The following is a 21,567-nucleotide window of genomic DNA, read 5'->3' on the forward strand; positions in this document are numbered from 1 at the left end:
TTTTCATCACAAAATTTGGGATAATTAGTTTTAGTCTGAAAGGTTTTCAAAGAACATTTCTTTATTACAAATAAGAAAAGTTTCCCCTGAAAATGTTTATTTTTATTAGTGGGCTTTACTTTATTTCTGCTTTCATAATGAATCATAGCTTCTGTATACTATGGTCAAGTTACATAGGTATGTCCCCCACCTCCATTTGCTTACCGGAGCATCTTGGAAAAACAGACAGACCTTTCACCTTCCCCAACTTTTTCTTCTCACCCCCACACGATCTGTTCAACAGCACTGGCAAAACATTTTTGTTCTTTAAACATGAAGACAAACGATTAACCTGTCAAAAATGTTAAAACAGAGTACACCAGATGTGCATTAGAACAAATGAAGCTTGTTTTATGCATTTTTAGAGCTTATTCAGATTCTTGTTTAGGAACATTTGATTCCCCTTACATCCAACAAAAGACATTGGGTACACGTAAGGGTAAAGTAGGAATTACGTTTTGAGCAAATGGATGGAATTAAAAAACAAACAAACAATCCCCTGCAGCTGAGCTCATTAGTTTCCCATTTTGTCTTACATTTTGTCTTTGTAGTGGGAGTGGGTGTAACTAACTTGGCTGGACTGAATGTGCACATTTTGCAGCATATTTAATGCTGCAGTTTTGTTTTATTTTAATTGCTTACATAACTATAAGCAAGTTCTCTATTTTTTCCAATGCACATTTGGTATATTTTCTTAGTATTTCCTTTTTATCTCATAAAAAAAAGACATTTAAAACTTGCTTTTTAAAATTTCTTTGGAAGAAATTGGGTTTCATTTACCTTGTCAGCTAGCTTCCGCCCAGTTCCCTGCCACAATGTAACCTCTAACATTTTTTCATATCTAACATAGATATACATTTTATTGATATTTTTAAGCTTTTCTTTATTCCTACTCTTACTAACATTTACTAAACAGAAAATACTAGTGTGAAAATACCTTGACTTATAAAGCATACTAAGTTGCTGGCAGGTATGGGACATGATTAGAAAATTGGACCCATTACTGTGTGTTCCTCTTAACACATAGCTCTTAGAACTGAACATCAGTGTTGCGGTTGGAGTCTTGTCAAAAGGATATTCCAGCAGGCTTGTCTATAGAGTATTCACATCTACTAAATAGGACACTGCTTTCTGTAAGGAAGTTGCTTTTGTATTGTATTTGAGAGTAATGGATATAAAATGATTGAAATCTAATGTCAGTTATTTTTAGCTCATAGATTAACATGCTGTACTTAACGGTATTGCTTGCATTATTGAAATAATTAGAATTCTTTGGTCATATGAAGAAAAATGATAAAGCAAATGGAATTTTTGCAGGGCAACTATTATAAATTTTTTTAAATTTCCCTCTCTCATGTACTAATAATTTAAAAACTATTTATGTGTGAAAGATTCCAGTGATGATTAGGTATGATTATTACTGCTATAGATGAATTAGTGATATATTACAACTGGTTCTGTTGATCTTCTTTATTTTCCTTACTCCAGCCATAGTTGCTTCCTTGCTGTTACTCATACACACCAAGTTTTCTCTCTACTCAGGTCTTTGGATTCATTGTCCTATCTGTCTGTAATGCTTTTTACTAATTTGTCTGGCTCACATTCTTATTCAAGTATCACTTAGATGAAGAGACCTTCTGTGACCATCTTATTTAAATATTAATCTCCACTTCCCATTACCACTAGATTTCTCATTATCCTGTTTTTACCTTCTTTCTTTTAAGGCTTATCAATCTTGGTATCTTCCATTTTTAATTTGTGGGTGTGTGTTCAATTTCTTCCATTAGCATAAGGGCATTTTTGGTTTTATCCACTAGTATAGTCTCATGACCTAGAATAGCACCTGGCACATAGTAGGTACTCAACAAACATATCATATGTGTCAAGCCTTGAATGTGATGGCTGTGAACAAGAGAAAGTCCATACTGGTACAGAGTGAATAGTTTTGTTTTCTGCACTAGACAAGCTGACTTACTAAACATTTATTTTTAATTTAATTAACTCAGATTTCTCTAGTTGAAGAAATAAACCAAAACAAAGCACATAACCTCAAAACCTTTATTTGTTTCCACTGTCCTTTATAGTAGTGATCTTACTTCTTTCTGTTGTCTCACACCAAGTTTCTCAGGCAGGTCTCTTTAGTGGTTGGCTCTCTCCATTTCCTTTCCAATTGTTAGTCTTCCTTACATACTTTTCTCTCATAACTCAGCTCAGATGTTACTCTCACTACTAATCGCTGTTCTTTCTTTTGTCACATTTAAAGGTCTGTTTTTAATTTTCTCTTTTTCTTGATACTGATTTTTACACTGTACAATCTTAACACTTTTTTTCCCCTAACTACTCTTCCTTTGTCTTCCCTGTCTTCTTACATTCTACTTTCTTTATCCCTGTCATATTCCCTGGTGAAGAAGAGAGAAGGTACATTAGTATGAAATGCCTATATGTTAGTATAGGTTATGTTCATTACAAAAATTAAATAGAATTAGGAGAAGAGAAAGGAAAAGAAAGAGGAGAAAAGTAGACAAATGTAAAAGCACAGAGAAAAAAGAAAATAGAGAAAGGGGAGGCTATAACTACATAATCTAAAAGCCCTAAGAATAGTGGGAAAGATTTAACCTTGGGCTATATTGAAAAGCAGAATTAAAGAGTGGCTAGACATAGACCTCCTTCTGTTTTGGCTTTGTCTCTCACTGTGACTTTGAAAAAAATTTTGAACACTTTTGTGCCTTTGTTTTTCATCTCCAAAATGAGTTTCATGATAACATGTCCCCATGGTGTTTTTATTATAATGTGCAGGAGCTTAGCATAGGCTAAGTACATGATACATCTGACCCTCAGTTACTTTTGACTCTCCATAACTCCTAAAGTAGCTATGCATGTTCCATAACTACTTTTTTCTTTTTTCAAAAAATTTTTTCCTAATTATTTTAGAACTCATTCTTTTTCATGGCTTCATATATCGTTTCTACCTTTATAACTCATTTATTGAGTCAGTGTCTATTTATTGGGTGTCTGCTGTGTGCCAGGCAGTACAATTAATGCTGAAGATTAAAAGATGACCAGATAGTTCCCATCTTTAAGGAGATGAAAACTGACAGGTGAGAGAGTAACAAACTGCTGCTCTAAGATGCAGGAAGTGTACTAGTGGAAAATGTACAAAGTGCTTAGAGGAATGAGGAACACCTTGTAGAATCAGATTATATAGAGAAGGTAGCAGTGAAGTTGAGACTTTAACCATATATAGGCATTTTCTTTCTTGACATTCATGGGGAGAACATTCCAGGTGGTAGAAATAGCCTGTTGTAATGCACAAAAGTGTGAGTCAGCCAGTTGTGTTCAGAAAATTATAACTAGCTTTCTATCGTTAGTTACATAACGTGCTATCAGATAGGTCAGTGGGGTTAGCAGTGATAAGCAGTGGGCCAGATCATGGAGGACTTTGTGTACCATACTACGGAGATTAGATTTTATCCTCTGTGAAGGTAGGTGCTGTTGAAATCTATTGAATGAAATATGATTTGCTTGTTAGAGTGACTCTATATGGGAGCTTTGTAAGTGATAGGGTAGTGATATGAAGATAATGAAACTTTAAAGAACAGAGACCAGTGAGGTGGCGAATGCAGCAGGCTAAGGGGAAGAGGAATAAGGGCAGAATCTGAGCAGTGACAGTGACGAGAAGAGGAAGGCTGTTGTGGGATATTGAGGAGGTGAAATTAACAGGACTTATTGATTAGGTGTGGAAGGTAAGGGAGAAAGAAGAGTTTTGAATGAGTCCCTAATTTCCTCCTTGAGTAGTCCAGTGAGTATGATTTTAAAGATAGATACAGAGGAGATAAAGCAGGTTTGGACATGACAATAACATCGTAATGAGATGAGATAGGAAGGATGGAGGTGGGCACAAATCTATTGTTTTCTGGAAGTAAGTGTTAAGATGAAGTAGGCTGTGATAAATAAATGTGCACATTGTAATCTCTAGAACAAGTAAAAACATACACAAAAAGAGATACAGCTTAAAACTAAATAAAGGAATAAAAATGATATACTAAATTTTTTTGTTGAAAACAAAAGAAAGCAGTATACAACAGAGAAACAAATGAGATGAGACACATAGAAGATGTGTATCAAAATAGAGACCTAAATCCAGCCATGTCATTAGTCAGGTTAATTGGAAATTGAATAAACACTTCAACCAAGAGGCAGAAATTATAAGATGATGAAAAAATTATTATATTCTGTCTACAAGAGACACACTTCTTATTCATTCACACAAAGAAGCTGAAAGGAAAATGAAGAGTAAAAATATACCATGAAAATATTTAACCATTAGAGAACTGAGTTGGCTATTTTAATACCAGACAAAATGAACTTTTAAGACAAGGAGTTTACTAGAGAAAAAGATGGATATTCTGTAACAATAAAAGGACATGCTCAGCTACAGAGAGAGCCACAAAATACATGAAGCACAAACTGACAGAACTGAAAAGAGATATAAGCTAAACAAGTACAGTTGGAGATTTTAATATTCTTCTCTTAATAACTGATAGAACGTATATATAGAAAATCAGAAAGTACATAAAAGATTTGAACAGTACTGTCAACCAACTTGACCTTATTGCTAGCTATATAATACCTCACTTAATAAGTGTTTGGTGTACACTTTTCAAGAGTATGTGGAACATTCAGGTTGGACCATTTGCTGGGTTTTAACACAAGTCTTAGTAAATTTACAAGGCTTGCAATCATACAGAGTGTGATTTCTGGTCATAACAGTTAAGTCAGAAATGAAACTGAAAGAAATGCAAGAAATCTCTTTGCTACCCCATGGATTGCAGTACACCAGGCTTCCCTGTCCTTCTCTGTCTCCCAGTTTGCCCATACTCAGGTGCATTGAGTCGATGATGCCATCCAACCAGCTCATTCTCCAACCAGTAATGTTGGTTATTAGGGAAATGCAAATTCACATCAACATGTTTTGGTAAAAAAGGGAGAGAGAGAGGGAAAAAAAAGTTCAAAGGAAGGAGGTTTTATTTGTGATTGTTTTAGGATGGAACTGGTTTAAAAAACTCAAATATATTAATACATCATTTTCTCTGGTCTGTCACTTTTTTCCAGTTTCTTATTTCTATGTATTCAGCATTCCATCAACACCTTCACTTCAGTATGTTTTAATACGGAACTCTTCCTTCTTAAGCGCTGTCCTTTCTCGATTCATTATCATTACAATAGCACTGTGATATCAGACTCAAAATTATGAAGTCATTAATTTGTTCATTCAGCAAACATTTTTCATGTTGTACTCCATATTAATTACCTACCTATATTTGGGTGGAGATACTAAGTGGATGGTTGGAGATTATGAGAGAACTTGTGGCCAGAAATATGAATTTGGCAGTTATCAGTGGGTAAATGTTTAAAGCAGTATGTTTTCAATGTTTAAAGAGATCACTTAAAGGGTGTCTATGGGTAGAAAAAGAGAGGTCATGTGACTGAACCCTCCGGTAGTCCACCTTTTAGAAATCGGCCAAATAAGGGTAGCTCAGCCAACAGGAATGGAATGAATAGCCAGTGAGAATAGAGTTTCAGAAGACAAGTCATGATACAGTAGGAAGAGGGGAGACATATTCTGTGAACTACTGTTGACGGGTCAAGTCAGAGGAACACAGGGTTATTCTCAGTGGAGTATTAGGGATGTAACTTGATGGAGGTAGGTTGGAGAGAAAATGGAAGGAAAGGAAGCCGAGACAGAAAGGATGGGCAACTTTTTTGGAAAACTTAGCGTTCTTCAGAAAGTATTAGATGGTTATTGAAAGGCAGTATTTTGTTTTAAGATGAAACATTTTATAGCAAGTTTGTCAGCTGCTGCTGTTGATCTGGGAAAGCAGGAGAAGCTGACAATGTAGAGAGAGGAAGGGGTGGTGTCGATGTATCCGTGAGGAGGTAGGGGATCCAGTGCTTAGATGAAGAGCGTGGGCCTTCATAAGAATGCAGACAGTTCATCCATATGACAGGAAGGAAAGCAGGATTGTAGGTATAGATTCAGGTCAGTCAGCAGGTAATTTTTTTTTTTTTTTAAACGTATAACTCCTCTGTTTTGGATTTCATTCTTAGCTAGGTCACCACAGAGCATAGAGTAGAGTTACCTATGTATGCTAAACAGTAGGTTCTCAGTAGTTGTCTATTTTATACATAGTAGTGTATATATAAACATCAATCTCAATCTCCCAGTTCATCCCACCCATCCCCCTTGCCTCCTTGGTGTCCATACATTTGTTCTTTATATCTGTGTCTCTATTTCTGCTTTGCAGATAAGTTCATCTGTACCATTTTTATAGATTCCACATATGTACATTAATATATATAAAGTGGATAAGCAACAAGGTCCTAGTATATAGTGTGATAAACCATAATGGAAAAGAATGTGAATAATACTGTGTGTATATATATATATATATATATAAAACTGGATCACTTGGCTGTATAGCAGTAATTAACACAGTGCTATAATTCAACTGTTACTTCAATAAAAAATGAATTTTAAAAAGTTTAAGGTAAAACTAAAAAAATATATATATATGTTTTTATATGTTAAATTTGAGTTAAAATGTTGATGATTAAAGGTTAGGAGGGTATAATGTATGTTTGGAGTCTCCTGCATGATCCTTTGAAAATTCTTGGTTTTTACCTTGATTCCTTTTTTCTCCTTTGTTTATTCAACTGCATCTTTTTCTCTACCCTAATGGAGAACAAAGTGGCATTAGAATCCAGTAAAGTTTCAATTTTTATCTCTTTCTTCATGCCAGCTTCTGTAACCATTGGTGTAGTAATGAGCTGCCTCCAGATTGTATCACTCAGTGAGATATTATTTATACTGCTAGCTCTTGCTGCTTTTCTAGTTCCTTCCTAATGGTCAGGCAGGTCAGATGAATTTCATGTAAAGGTAAGTAAAATGTTCTTCAAAGATTTCAAGACTCCCCTGTTTCAGCTTTTATCATGTGTTATTGTATAGGTTTTAATTTGCCATCAATGTTTCTAAAGTTTGATAAGCATCATCATTGTATACACTTATTGTTTATTACTGTGGAACAATAATATCACAGATTTAGTGCCTTAAAACAAGGCACATTTACTATCTCAGCTTCTGTGTATCAGGAATGTGTGTACAGCTAAGCTACGTTTTCTGCTTCAGTGTCTCAGAGCTCCAATCGGGGTATCAGCTGGAGCCATGGTTTTGTCTGAGACTTGACTGAGGAAGGTTCGCTTCCAGGTTCATATGGCTTTTTGGCAGAATCCAGTTCCTTGCAGGTTTCTGGACTGAGGGTCTGTTTCTTGGCTCATGGCTCTCTCCATATGGCCCCTGACAACATTGTATCTTGCTTCTTCAAAGCCAGTAGGGAGGGAGACTCCTTCAAGATAAGCATTGCATTTTTATGTCATGTAATCAGTTATGCATAGTCACATGTCTCCTGGCCTAGAAGCATGTTGCAGGTCTCATCCACACTCAGTGGGAGGGTGTCACACAAGGGCATGAACACCAGGATATGGGTCACCCTAAAGTCTGTTTGCCACAAATCATTTTTTATGTCTTAACTTGGATTGGATGTTTCTCTTATTTAGTAATTTTTGCTACTTGTTTAGATATAGTGATAACTTTGGATTTCTTGTTTTTCTAACCAGATTCCGTTGGCCGGGACATCCCCAAAATGCTTGAATTATTTAAAACTGGACTTGAAATTAAGGTAGATGAAGAAAGGGAGAACTTTCTGGAGACCAAAATAGCAACAGTAAGTCATAGTGAATATTATTCAGTAACCCCTTTCTTTTTTATTGAAGTGATTCATTAATAATTTATAACATACCAGTCCTTTGAACTTGTCCTTGTCACTAGCATTAGTAGTGGCACTAAATATGTACATACTTTTTTTGTGGGTTGAATTCATACATTTTAATGGTGCTGTAGAAGTCTTTTTCTAGAGTTACATGCCACTCTCTGACATTTTCTTGTGCTTTGCCTTATTTGCCAATTCTGTGTTGTTTTTGTTCTCTAATATTTTAAGCATTTTGGGAGTTGGGTCTAGATCTTATATATACCTTATAGGATATTGCAGAATGCTGAGACTGTAGTAAATATTTAATACTACCTTAAGGGAATTGAGTAATTTGATTTTAATAAATTGTTTCTGATTATCCCTGCTTATATTTAAAAACCGCCCACTTACAGAAGATGCTGGAAATTAATTTCCAAAGTCATTTTTGAGACATTAATATAGATAAGTCAGATTTGTAGAGGACTGTGTTTTAAAACATATAGTTTTTGCTAGTTTTTTTTAATACTACAGAATTTCTAACATACCTATTTAATGTATGTAATTTTTTCCTATGCAATAACTATAATAATAATGTTAGCCAAATTTACACAATGTTAACCAAGTGCCAGGCACTATTCTAAACACTTTTCATATGTTCTTTTAATCCTAAACCCTATGAGAGGTGAATTACCATCTCTGTTTTTTAGATGCAAGGATAGAGGCCCAAAGAGATTAAGTAATTTTTCTAATGTCTCACAGCTAGTATGAGGCATACTAGGTATTTGAATCTCAGGAGTCTCAAGAGTCCAGGCTCTTTAGCCTTACACCATTTTGCCTCATAACTGGAATTACTTGAAGAGCTCTTACTCCTTCCCCCGTGCTACTCCTGAGAGCAATTCTGCATTAAAGCCAGCAGCTAGAAGTCCAAGCTCATGAGCTGAGCGTGTTGCAGATCATCAGGAACATATAAAGGGCCCTTCGCTAATTTTATGGAAGGAAAACTTGGTGCAGAAAGGGGGCCAAACAAGTTTATTCCAGTCAGGGATTGGGAAACCCCTTATCACTTCCATTATCATCAAAGCTTAGCTCTAATTCATTTGGCACTAGCTCTACTGGAATCTGATGTTGGAATTTTCTTGTTCCCAAAAGGCCCTTGGCTGTGCATCTTCTTTCTCAGGGATGACAACATTGTAATATGAAACACAAGCAGAAAACCAAATACAAGTTTTAAGATCATATTCTGGAGCTGTAGAGACGTAGGCTTGACTACCTATTCTGCTACTTAAAGGATGGCAGGTTTTGGAAAAATTTCTTTTCTGTTTTTAAAGTTTTTTAAATTAAAGTGTGGTTAATATACAATATTATTTGTTACAAGTGTCCAGTATAGTGACTCACATATTTTACAGGTTATACTCCATTTATATTTTTATAAAATATTGTCTATATTTCCCATGTTGTACAATATATCCTTGTAGCTTATTTTATACATAGTAGTTTATATCTCTTTAACCCCTTACTCCTATATTGCCCCTTCTAAACAAGTTTCTGAATGTTGTTGTATCTCAAACTTCCTCATCTATAAAATTTATATAGTAATATCTATTTCATAGTATGGTTTGGAAGATTAACTAAAAACTTTGGAATGGTATCTATCAGCTATTGTTACTCTCTTGGTTGGACTTTTTGGGTCTGTAAAGTATCTTTATAAGACTCTGTTCCTAGTTTTATCTTTTTCTTAAGTAATGTTTTCAGTATATTGAATAATTAATAATTTATGTATATATCCTGACTCAGTGTATAATAAACCATGGCATGTCATTCATTCTTTTTAACAAATATCATAGTGATTGAGACATGGGCTTCAGACCAGACTTACCTGGGTTTTTTAGAGATAAAATGCTTTTTTTTTTTTTTAATGAAAAATAATCTGTGCTTAAACAGAATCTTTTTGAGTACTACTAAAATAGTATAGTAGAGTAGGATGTTTAAAGAATCTTAGTTCTGGGTTAGAACTGATAGAACTTTGTGAGCCTCAGTTTTCCCCCTTTCTCTATTTTCCCTATATATAACATGATGTTGTTGGTATGTACTTCCTAGATTAGGAAGGAGTGGATGAGATAATGACCTAATGACTATTTAAAAAAAAAATTCTAGGCTTCCCAGGTGGTGCTTGTGGTAAAGAATCTGCCTGCCAATATAGGAGACATAAGAGACCTGGGTTTGATCCCTGGGTTGGGAAGATCCCCTGGAGGAGGGCATGGCAACCCACTGCAGTGTTCTTGCCTGGAGAATACCATGGACAGAGGAGCCTCGCAGGCTACAGTCTCTGGGGTTGCAAAGAGTCACACACGACTGAGTGACTTAGTGCACAAACACATTCACGCACTTCTGGCTAAGATGGAGTAACAGGGAATTTAATTACCGCCCCCCCCCCCGCCCCCCACCAACCCCACACACACCTAAAGCAATCAGCATTATCTTGATACCAAAACCAGGCAAAGGAAATGACAGTCCAGCATCATTCATAAATGTAAATATTAAAATTATAAGCTAAACTTTAGCAAATAGAATCTAGCAGTGTGCAAAAGAATAACATATCATGATCACTTAGGGCTTATCTTAGGAACACAGGTTAGTTTAGCACTAAACAATCACTATAATTTACCACATCTGTTTGTTGTTCAGTCGCTAAGTCATGTCCGATTCTTTGTGACCCCATGAACTGCAGCATGCCAGGCTTTCCTTGTCCTTCACTATCTCTCTGAATTTGCTCAAACTCGTTGAGTCCGTGATGCCATCCAGCCATCTCATCCTCTGTCATCCCCTTGTCTGCTTGCCCTCAATCTTTCCCAGAGTCAGGGTCTTTCCCAGTGAGTCAACTCTTTGCATCAATCAGGTGGCCAAAGTATTGGCACTTCAGCTGCAGGATCAGTCCTTCCAATGATTATTCAGGGTTGATTTCAGCTAACTAAAAATCAAGTCATGTGATCATCTCTGTAGCTACAGAGAAAACATTTGACAGAATTGAACACTCCTTCCTGATTAAAGTCTCAGCAAACTAGGAATGCAAGTTAATGTCTTCAACCTGGTAGAACATCTAAGAAAAATCAACAGTTGATATCATACATAGTAATGAAAGGCTGAATGCTTTCCTCCTCAGATCAGGACCAAGATACAGATATCCACTCTCACCAGTTCTTTTCATCGTTAATCTAAGGATTCTAGGTAGTGTATTCAGGCAGAAAAAAAGAGACATCCTAATTAGAAAGGAGGAATAAAACTGTCATTTTTCATAAGATGACATGATTCAGCTACTAGAACAAGGAAGTGAATTAAGTAAGTTTCAGAATACAAGGTTAATATACGGAAATCAGTTTGTTTCTATATAACAGCAATGAACATTTGGAAATTAAAATTTAAAACTAAGGAATGCCAAAGTAATATTAAATAAATATGAAATACTTAGGGATAAATCTGACAAAAGATAAAACTCCATACACTGGAAACTTCAAAACAGTCAAGAGAAATTAAATAGATCTAAGTAAATGATAAGGTGAACCATCTTCATGGATCAGTAAACTTAATATTGTGAAGATGTCAGTTGTCCCTAAAGTGATGTATAGACTGTATGGATCAAAATCCCATTAAAGTTTTTTGTAGAATTGACTTGATTCTAAAATTCATGTGGAAATACAAAGGATCTAGATGAGTCAAAATAGCCTTGGCAAAGAACAAAGTTGGAAATCTATCTGACTTCAAGATTTATAAAGCTACGGTAATTTAGACAATGTGATATTGATGTCAAGAAACAAAATGATCAGTGGAATAGAGAGTCAGAAGAAAAAAAAGTATAAAACACATGGACAACTGATTTAAAATAATGTGCAGAAGCATTTTTAATGGCAAAGCAATAGACTTTTCAACATATGGCACTAGAACAATTAGATATCTGTATGAGATAAAATGAACTTTGATCCATACTTTATACCATACTTAATTACCTCAAAATGTATCAAAGATCTAAATATAAAGTTGAAAATTATAAAACTTCTAGAAGAAAAAGTTGGGTTAGGGAATAATTTCTTAGATATAAACCAAAAGCATGATCTACAAAAATAATAAATTGGTAATTCATATTTTTTAAAAATTAAAAGCTTTTTCTCTTTAAAAAGCTGTTAAGAGAATGAAAAAATAAATCATAGATTGGGATAAAATATTTGCAAATGATCTCTGTGATAAATCCACAATATATAAAGAACTCTTAAAACTCAACAATTAAACAGTCTAGTTTTAAAAGTCAGAAGACTTGAAATACCTCATGAAAGTATGACAAACACATGGCAGATGAATGACAAACATTGAAATATGCTCAACATTATTAGTCATTATGGAAATACAAATTAAAATAACAATGAGATACCATTGCACATCTACTAGAATGTCTAAAATTTCAAAAACTGATCATACCAACATTGGTGAGGATATGGAGTGACTGGAATGCTCATATGTTGCTGTGGGGATGTAAATGATGAAACCCATTTGGCAAACAGTTCTGTGGTTTAACAAGTTTAATCTACCTACTATATGATCCCATCACTTCACATTTAGATATTTGCTCAGGAGAAATGAAAGCATATGCTTATGCAAAGATTTATAAACATGTTTATATCAGATTTATTTGTAATAGCCAAAACCCAGAAACGTCACATGTCCATTGGCAGGTAAATGTGTAAACAAACTTTGTTATTCTATACAATTGAATTTTCTTTAATAATGAAACAATATACATGCTCTAACGTGAATGAATAAAATATTGTGCTGAAGGCAAAGGGCATACAAAAGTACATACTGTATGATTCCATTTATATAAAATTCTGACAAATACAAAGTGATATGTAGTGACAGAAAGACTGGAAGTTGCTTTAGGGACAAGGTGGCTGGGATGGGGTGGAAATGAGGGATGACAAAGGAGCACAAGGAGTTGGGGACATGATTGACATGACTGTTATCCTGACCAGTGATGGTTTCAGGAGTGTGTGAAAGTGTTAGATGCTCAGTTGTGTCCTACTCTTTATGACCCCATGGACTGTAGCCTGCCAATCTCCTCTGCCCATGAAATTCTCCAGGTAAGAATACTGGAGTGGATAGCCTTTCTTTCTCTAGGGGATTTTCCCAACCTGGAAATGAAACCCAGGTTTCCTGCATTATGGGCAGATTCTTTACCATCTGAGCCACCAGATAAGTGTATATGTATGTCAAAACTTGTTAAATTGACACTTTAAGAGTGTGTAGCATATCTCTTGGAATACTGTTTAGCAATAAGAAGGAACAAACTATGGATACATACCATGATGTGGATGAACATCAAAAACATGGTCAGTGAAAAAAAGCAGATGCAGAAACCACATTCATGTGAGATGTCCAGAAAAGGGTGAAACTGTAAACACAAAAAGATTAGTGGTTGCCTGAGGCAAAGGGGTGGGCGAAAACAGGCATTAATAGTAAATGTGCTTCAGAGATCGCTAGTTTGAAAACTGACTTATGGTGTTGGTAGAAAAAATTATTTAAAAAGTCATTGAATTATGATTTAGAAAATGGTGAATAATATGCAAAATATGCCTCTATAAAGTTATCAAGTATACCTCAATAAAGATTTAAAAGGGAATAAAAAATCTGTCTCTGATTGTATCTAATATAACTATTCCATAAAAATATTTATTATTTATCAGAGGTAACAGACTAACAGAAAATCTTTGAAAAAAGATTTTCAAAGCACAGTAATATATCTTCCTTAAAAGTCTGAGATTTCCACAGGTGATGTCATTGTATAGTTGGAAATACTAGAGGTTTATTTTTGTTGTTGTTTTGTTGTTGTTCCTTTGTGTGATACAAGGATTGGCTTTAGAATGAACGTATGGATGAAAGGACACTGACAGCATTACATGTCCGTTAGGGGTCCACTTCATTTTGGATAAAAGGAGGCTATCCAGAGCAGAGTTCACAAACTACATATGGCCCATGGACCAAATCCAATTGTGGCTGTTTTTTTAACAACAGACCCATGACCTAAGAATGATCTTTTACAGTTTTGTGTGTGTGCTAAGACGTTCAGTTGTATCGGACTCTTTGCGCTCCCATGCACTGCAGCATGCCAGGCTTCCCTGTCCATCACCAACTCCCGAGCTCGCTCAAACGCATGTCCATCAAGTTGGTGATGCCATCCAGCCATCTCATCCTCTGTCATCCCCTTCTCCTCCTGCCTTCAATCTTTCCCAGCATCAGGGTCTTTTCTAATGAGTCAGCCCTTTGGATCAGGTGGCCCAAAGTATTGGAGCTTCAGCTTCAGCCTCAGTCCTTCTAATGAGTATTCAGGGTTGATTTTATTTAGGGTTGACTGGTTTGATCTTCTTGTAGTCCAAGGGACTCTCAAGAGTCTTCTCCAACACCACAGTTCAAAAGTGTCGATATATATTATATGTAGTGAATCAATAATTTATAAAAATTGAACTTAAACTTTTCAAACAATCCTTGTCAGTAATATTGAAAGTAAAAATTTTAATTCCTGAGATTTCACAAAATGAGAGTCAGAATTAAGAGTGTTGTCCTGTATTCATTATAGGCATGTTTAGTCAGGTGTATATTTTGACATTACACAGAAAAACTAAACAGTGTCCAGATACTATATATGTCCAGATACTGTAGCCTAAACCTGCCAGAATAAAGACTTTGAAGTAATTTTCAAAGGGTGTCTGTTAGTATTTTATAACATACCACAAATCCATTTTATGTTAGCTGTGAGGCTGTCAGAAATACGTTTTGTTTTTTCTCTGATAGATTGCTTGTTTGATTTAAGAATCTTGGCCTCCAGCCTACTTTTCCAGTAAGCCAGTCCCATTGTTGATTGGTTTTCTTAACATGTCCTTTATAAGGTAAAAGTTCTTTCTAATTTTCTGTTAATATTGACTTTCCCATTTTAAAGATACACATAATATCTTTATATTTGTCAAAAACTGAAATGTTCTCTGTCTTCCTTCCTTCACTTTTGTTAATATTGACTTCTTCACATATTTCAAAATCATATGTGGTAGTGTTGTAGTTAGGTTTCATTTGCTGAGACTGATGGAGATCAAAGATAGAACTTTTCACTAGGAAAAAAATTCTCAAGCCGTAAAATATGGCGCATTAGGACTTGTAGTAGGGGCATTTATCAAGAGGAAAGGACATGAACTGTAGTTTAATGGAAAGCGTGGAATGTGCTCATTCGGTTATTTAACCTCTCATGGTATTTCATACTGTAGTAAATTATAACTCTTGTGGCCTATTATGTCCATGCCTGAAAGAGCTTATAAAATCTGACCCATGTTTCTGTGTATGTTTTCAAGTAGCAACTAGCTGACTTTTATGTCTGAAACCAGTTCAGTAGAATCTCACAGAGGTAGAAATCATTACTGTAGTTTTTATCTGTTTTAGACTTCGATTTTCAAATCAAGTGTAACCTAGAAATCTTCCAGAATTAGTAAAGTTAGATGAAGTTTCAGAATAAAAATGTAGATTTGTGATATAATGCGCAATGGACCTTTCAAAAGGTGCTGCTGCTAAGTCGCTTCAGTCGTGTCTGACTCTGTGCGACCCCAGGGACGGCAGCCCACCAGGCTCCCCCGTCCCTGGGATTCTCCAGGCAAGTGCAGTGTACTCTAAAATCTACTCAGTTTCAGGTTACGTTTTGGAGTTTTGGCCCCTTTAAATGCTTTGGTGTTAGACAGTAACTTCGTGGGATTTCCCATGCTTTATAAAAAGTGTTTAGCTTTCAAAAGAATGTTTCGTGATGACCTGCTATAATTTCAGTCACCTTTTGCCGTTTTCATTTTTCACTTCAAAGTAATTCTTTTCAAGTATCCATGCACATACAAGCTTTTTAAAATGACTTTTCACTGCATTATTTTTTAAAAAACCATAAAATCAGGAAATCTTGATGGTTTATCTTCATTTTATCTTAGAGCATTGGGGACTCCATATCTCTTTAGAAGAGAAAACTGTAAAGAGAAAGTAAATTACATTCATAACATTTCAGGTAAGAAAATAATGAAATATTACAGATTTTCTTGGAATTTATTGCTTAATAAAGTTTATTTAAGCTCTTCTTTGAAATAGGTTAAGCTCTTGTTTGTAAATACCCTCCACATCTGCACATCTTTTTCTTCAGTTTATTTTGAAAAATTTTGAATGAATGGAAAGTTGAAATTATAGTATAACAAACATCTATATACTCATCACCTCGATTCACTAATTTTTGTCATATTTGCTTAGAACAACTAGTATACATAGTTTGTTCAAAGTAGTAGATATTCTTTTATATTTTCTGAACCACTTAAAATTAAGTTGCAGGCATTATAATACTTCACCCCTAAATATTTTTATGTTTATAACCTAAGAATAAGACATTCTTCTTTATATTTTTTAAAATTTATTTTATTGAAATATAGTTGATTTATGTGTTAATTTCTACTGTATAGCAAAGTGATTGAATTATACATGTATATGCACTTTTTCATATTCTTTCCATTATGGTTTATCACAGTGTATTGAATATAGTTTCCAGTGCTATCTCAAATGTTTTTTAAAGTACTTTTTTTAGTATAGTTTTTAGAATTTATTGCTATTTTTTTCTATCTATAAATTATCAATTTGCTCTTTTTATTATCTTGAGATTTGCTTTGTTGTTCGTTTTCTAACTTTCTAAGTTTTATATAAGATTTGTGAGTTTTGTTTTTTTTTAATACTGAAAGAGTGTAATTTGCCTCTAATTATAAGTTTGATATTTAGTTTTTTTGTCATTATTTTCTTAGTACTTTTTATTCTTATTTGGGAGAATATTTTAAACTTTTGGAACCTTTTTTGACTTGCTTAGATTTTTGGTTTGTTCTAATTTAACTGCCTTAATGGTTGAAGAATGTATCCTTTTTAGTTTCCACTTTAAAAAAATTTATCGAGACTTTCATTGTGGCCTGTAGTGTAATATTAATATTCTTTCCCAAAGTATCACATGGACACTTGAAAATAACATGTGCTCTGAGGCTTCCAAGTAAAGATTGAATGAATACCACAGTGGTAACTGAAAAGGAAATGTCAAATCTTAAGTCAGCAATGGAGAAAGCCAAAGAAATAAATGTCAGGATTTTTAAAAAGGCTAGGATCTGGCTCTGGATACCACAGGGACTGAGTGTTAATGCTATGTGTGAGGATGGAGCAAGAACCCTCTGAAACAGGTTTAGCTGAAAACTATTGAAGATTTTTACATATTTCCTGACCCTGAGTAACTGCCCTTTCCCATGCTAGTAGGTGGCAGGAAAGGTGAAAACAAAGGTCTCTTACTGGGAGAGATCAGGAGTTGAGAAAATTTGAAAACAGGGAGATTAAGTGAATATATGTATATGGAATATTGAGAAACCCTCCCCTCCTCCCCTCTCTCTCTTCTTCCCTCCTCCCCACCCTCTACTCTCCCCTTACCTGGCTCCCAGAATTCTGGCCACCAGTCTAGGCAGGAGATTGTTCTTTAGGTGCGTAATCATGTGCAACTCTTTGTGACCCCATGGAGTTTAGATGAGGCTTAATTTAAGAATAATTATCATAATTAGGCTTTTGAGCAGTTTTGTAACTTTTTTCTTCCCACTTGGACATTCATGGTAGTTTTACTCTTTCAGTCTCTGGATGAAGAGGTAGTTGTTCATCTTTGGTACTTTGATGAAGGTTATTTGACATGATTTATTTGTAGTCTTTTTCTTTTTAATGTAGTTTGTTTTCAGGCTCCCTTTTCCCTACCTTCTACCTTCCTCCCTCTTTCTCTGTCCTTTTATTTTTTCCTTCTTTTAATAGCTCTCTGAAGTTTTTCTTTTCTATTTTCTTTTTCCTTATTGCTTTTTTTTCCTTGTCTACTTTTCCCTTTCTCCTTGCTCATTCACCTGCAGATTGGAAAGACACGGAAAGAGAAATAAGTTTGTGGGAAGATTAATATGAATTACTTGAAAGTGAATACCACAGAATAGTTTTTCAATGATGTGCAACTTACTAATATGATAACATTGAATATCTAATCAAAAAATGTTGCTGGATAGATGCAGCCTCAGTTACTTGTGCTTAGTTGCCCTGTCGTGTCTGACTGTCTGTGGCTCCTTTGACTGTAGCCCACCAGGCTCCTCTGTCCGTGGAATTTTCCAAGCAAGTATACTGGAGTTGGTTGCCATTTTCCTACCCCAGGGGGTCTTCCTCATCCAGGGATCGAACCCACGTCTCATACGTATATCCTGCATTGGCAGGAGGAGTCTTTACTGCTAGTGCCTCCTGTAACTAACAAATCAGTTGTTTATATTAAACAAAGTTTTTATATAAATGTTTGTTCTCTAAAGATGTTTAAATATTTTTCTGTAACCTTACATTATTCATTCATTATATCATAAAACTTTTGAAATATATTTTAAAATATATTTGACAGTCTTTGAATTATTACTAATTCCAAATTAGTGGCATCAGTACCTTTATTTTGAAACATTGATTCCTCCTGGGAGTGAGTGCAGTCTACTCTTCCTATTTATTTTCTTCTATCCCCAGACAGATTCCTACTACTATCATATGAAATCTGCTTAAGTAAATAAAAGAGTAAAGTATTCTAAAGAAAAAATGTATTTTCAAAATATATATGCTACTTGTTATATTTTAATTTAGAAGCTATTGCTAATTCTTTTCTTTTAATTTATTAATATGAAACTATAATATAAACTCTTAAAAGTAATTTGGATTGAGGAACGGTTCTAAAAACTCCATTAAATGTAATTGAAATTTTGAAGAACATCTTTTAAACATAATAGCCTAGCTTTGACATGAATGGTTATCATAGCATTAAAGGAAAACCAGCTGTAGCCCTTTTACAGTCACATGAATATCCAGGATGAGAGGTTAGATAACATCACCAACTCAGTGGACGTGAAATTTGAGCAAACCTAGGAGGTAGTGGTTGGAGAAGGAAATGGCAACCCACTCCAGTGTCCTTGCCTGGAGAATCCCAGGGACGGGGGAGCCTGGTGGGCACAGAGTCGGACACGACTGAAGCGACTTAGCAGCAGCAGCAGGAGGTAGTGGGGACAGAGGAGCCTGGAGTGCTACAGTCCATGGCATCGCAAAGAGTCAGACACAACTGAAGAAATGAACAACAGAATATCCAGATTTTGAGAACTTGTAAATAATGCTATTAGCAAACAAAACATTTTCGTAACAGGAGAAAAAAAAAAAAAAACAGGATAGGACAGCTCAGATTTTTGTTTATGCTAAATCATGCCAAGACCTGATTTAACTAGTGTTTCTTGTCTGGGCTTCAGATATACTTGGATCTTTGACATACATAATATAAAGGCCCTGTCTTTGATGTGCTTTTTTCCTCCTTTTTAAAGTTGTAGACATGGTCCCTTCCTAGGTGTGTATCACTGTATTTTGCTTGTGTAATAGTGAATTGTTTCATGGCAAGAATCTTGTCAACTTGGCAGCTGATGAAAGATGATGTATATTGGTAACAAAAATAAACAAGTTCAGGGATAGGGAATATAAACATAGTAAAATCTTGTGTTGAAATCAGAGCCTTCAGGTTTAGCAAACATGTTAGAACAGGAGAAGTGAGTGTGTTGGAGTTCAGTTAAAACAAGATGTGAATAGTATAGCACATGGAAAATGAAGGCTTATTTTGAAGGCCATAGGTCCTCAAGTTGAGAAAGCTGCAGGCAAGGAGTATTGCTGAAAACAATCAAATACAAACAGTAGCTGGATACAAGGCAGCAGCTCATGGGCACATGCTCACTGCCGCTTCTGCTCCTCCTCTTCCTCTATTTCTTCCAGTTGATGATTAACTTTTTTTTGGTTGCATTATTTTTGGTATACTGCTGTGTACTGTGTCACAGACAAATTTAAAAGTGGAAAATAAGCTGTAGAACATACAAATCAAATTCTGTACTTTTTAGTTCTCATTAAAAATAAAGGAAGTAGATTGGCAGTAAATCTAAGAGAGTATGGAGTTAAGAAAGAGGAGATATAGTATTTATTCAGGGCCCAGTATATGTCAGTATACTAGCACTTCACTGTGAGAGATGTGTATTTATTTAACTGGGATGAATAGCCTTTGTAGTATTCTAGGTTACAGCCTTTGGTTGGATTTTTATCAGTGTTTTTACCAGTGGGACTATTAGAATTAAAAAGAGTTTATTATCATTTCTACTTTTCTTAGCGATACTGTCATGAAATCAGATGCTAATTTCTCAGTACTTTTGGGAATTGAAAGTGTCACTCTCCCCTTCCATCAGATATAAATAATACCATAAGGAAAACCATACCATTTGAGAGAAACAGCATTAACTCAACAACGTAGTGATCACTTATCAACAGAAAAACACGTGCTGAAAAATATAAATGTGACATAACATGGAGCAGGGGAGTACACTGACTTGGCTTTCCTTTGTCTGCAGACCCATTTCTTGATAAGTAGTTGTCAGTATACTGCATACACAGCTTTCTTTTGTTAGCTTTATTTCAAAAACCAGTGATAAATATGACAGCTTTTACCGAATTCTGTCTTTATCAAAATCCTAGAAAGTGAATGGATCTGAAAGAGAATTCCCTGTGATTTTCATTAGTATTGTTGTTGTTGCTGTTGTTCAGTCACCCAGTCGTGTCCAACTCTTTGTGACCCCATGGACTGCAGCACGCCAGGACCCCATGGACTGTACACCCCACGGACTGTAGCATGTCCATGGCATCAGTGATGCCATCCAGCGTTCATTCATTAATGTTACTTCTAAACAAATAATAACATTTAGAAATATAGTATTTACAGTAAACATTAAAAAAACTATAAGATCCTATTAAGAATTATTAAATATATTAAATACAAAGACAAAATCAAGCATTTTTCAGATAGATTATCATGACCAATGATAAAGGCTGCTTCTGTCTCATAGGACTCATAGATTCTGGTAAAGGTATTGAGTTGTTAAAGTGATATAAAGCATAACTCATACTGCAGCTTGTCTTTGCATGAATTTTCATTTATTTGGAGACAAATAATGTATTCTAATACAGGAGTTGGAAAACAGTGGCTCTGTGGTCTATTTTTATACCACCTATGAACTTAGAATTGTCTTTTAAAAGGTTGTATAAAAAGAGCATGCAAAAGAAGTCATACGTGACCCTCCATGCCTAAAATATTTACTCTTTGGTCCTTTACAGAAATCCTAAAATATAAATATATAAAACATAAGCGTGGGAAGTTCTGGTTCCAAGTGAGCTGGTGTAATAATCACCTGACTCTGTGTCTCTCTCAGTGAGTACACCTATTGTAAACCTTGGACAGAATGCCCGGAGCAGCTTTCTGAAGACTCTGAATAGTAAAAAGTAGCAAGAGAATTAGGGAAGACCAAACTTTGAAATGCCACCAGACTGAGGGTGAGTTTTCCATTTTTCCATTTGTGTTGTCACATGGCCTGGTCTCAACATAGTGTGGAACCAGGCAGTGGACATCAGTGTGGACAGAGAGAGCCCCAGGAGGGCTCTAAGAGAAGCCCTCAACCTCAGGCTTGGAACGTAGAGATTATGGCTTCTAACAGTGATAGTGGGCACAGAGGAAGACATAGGTATCTAAAGCTGAGGAAGGGGGTTGCCTTCCTTTCTGTTGCAGGATCTATGGTCA

At 35.3% G+C, this 21,567-nt stretch overlaps 1 protein-coding gene across 2 annotated transcripts in view; it reads left to right on the plus strand.

Moving 5' to 3' along the window:
* Nucleotides 1-21,567, plus strand: part of MRPL1 (mitochondrial ribosomal protein L1) — a 68,793-nt gene that overhangs the window by 30,680 nt on the left and 16,546 nt on the right. Inside the window, exons 7-8 of one of the 2 annotated variants that reach the window (XR_005720546.1) lie at nt 7,714-7,820; nt 21,203-21,323. Coding sequence is in view for 1 of the 2 variants with exons in the window: in XM_040237168.1 (XP_040093102.1) it covers nt 7,714-7,820 (107 nt within the window). In the remaining variant the exon portion in view is untranslated. The remainder of the gene's footprint in view (nt 1-7,713; nt 7,821-21,202; nt 21,324-21,567) is intronic. The other variant, XM_040237168.1, reaches the window with a different exon arrangement.

Source organism: Oryx dammah, unplaced genomic scaffold, assembly GCF_014754425.2.
Source record: "Oryx dammah isolate SB20612 unplaced genomic scaffold, SCBI_Odam_1.1 HiC_scaffold_3, whole genome shotgun sequence".
NCBI classification, from domain to species: domain Eukaryota; kingdom Metazoa; phylum Chordata; class Mammalia; order Artiodactyla; family Bovidae; genus Oryx; species Oryx dammah.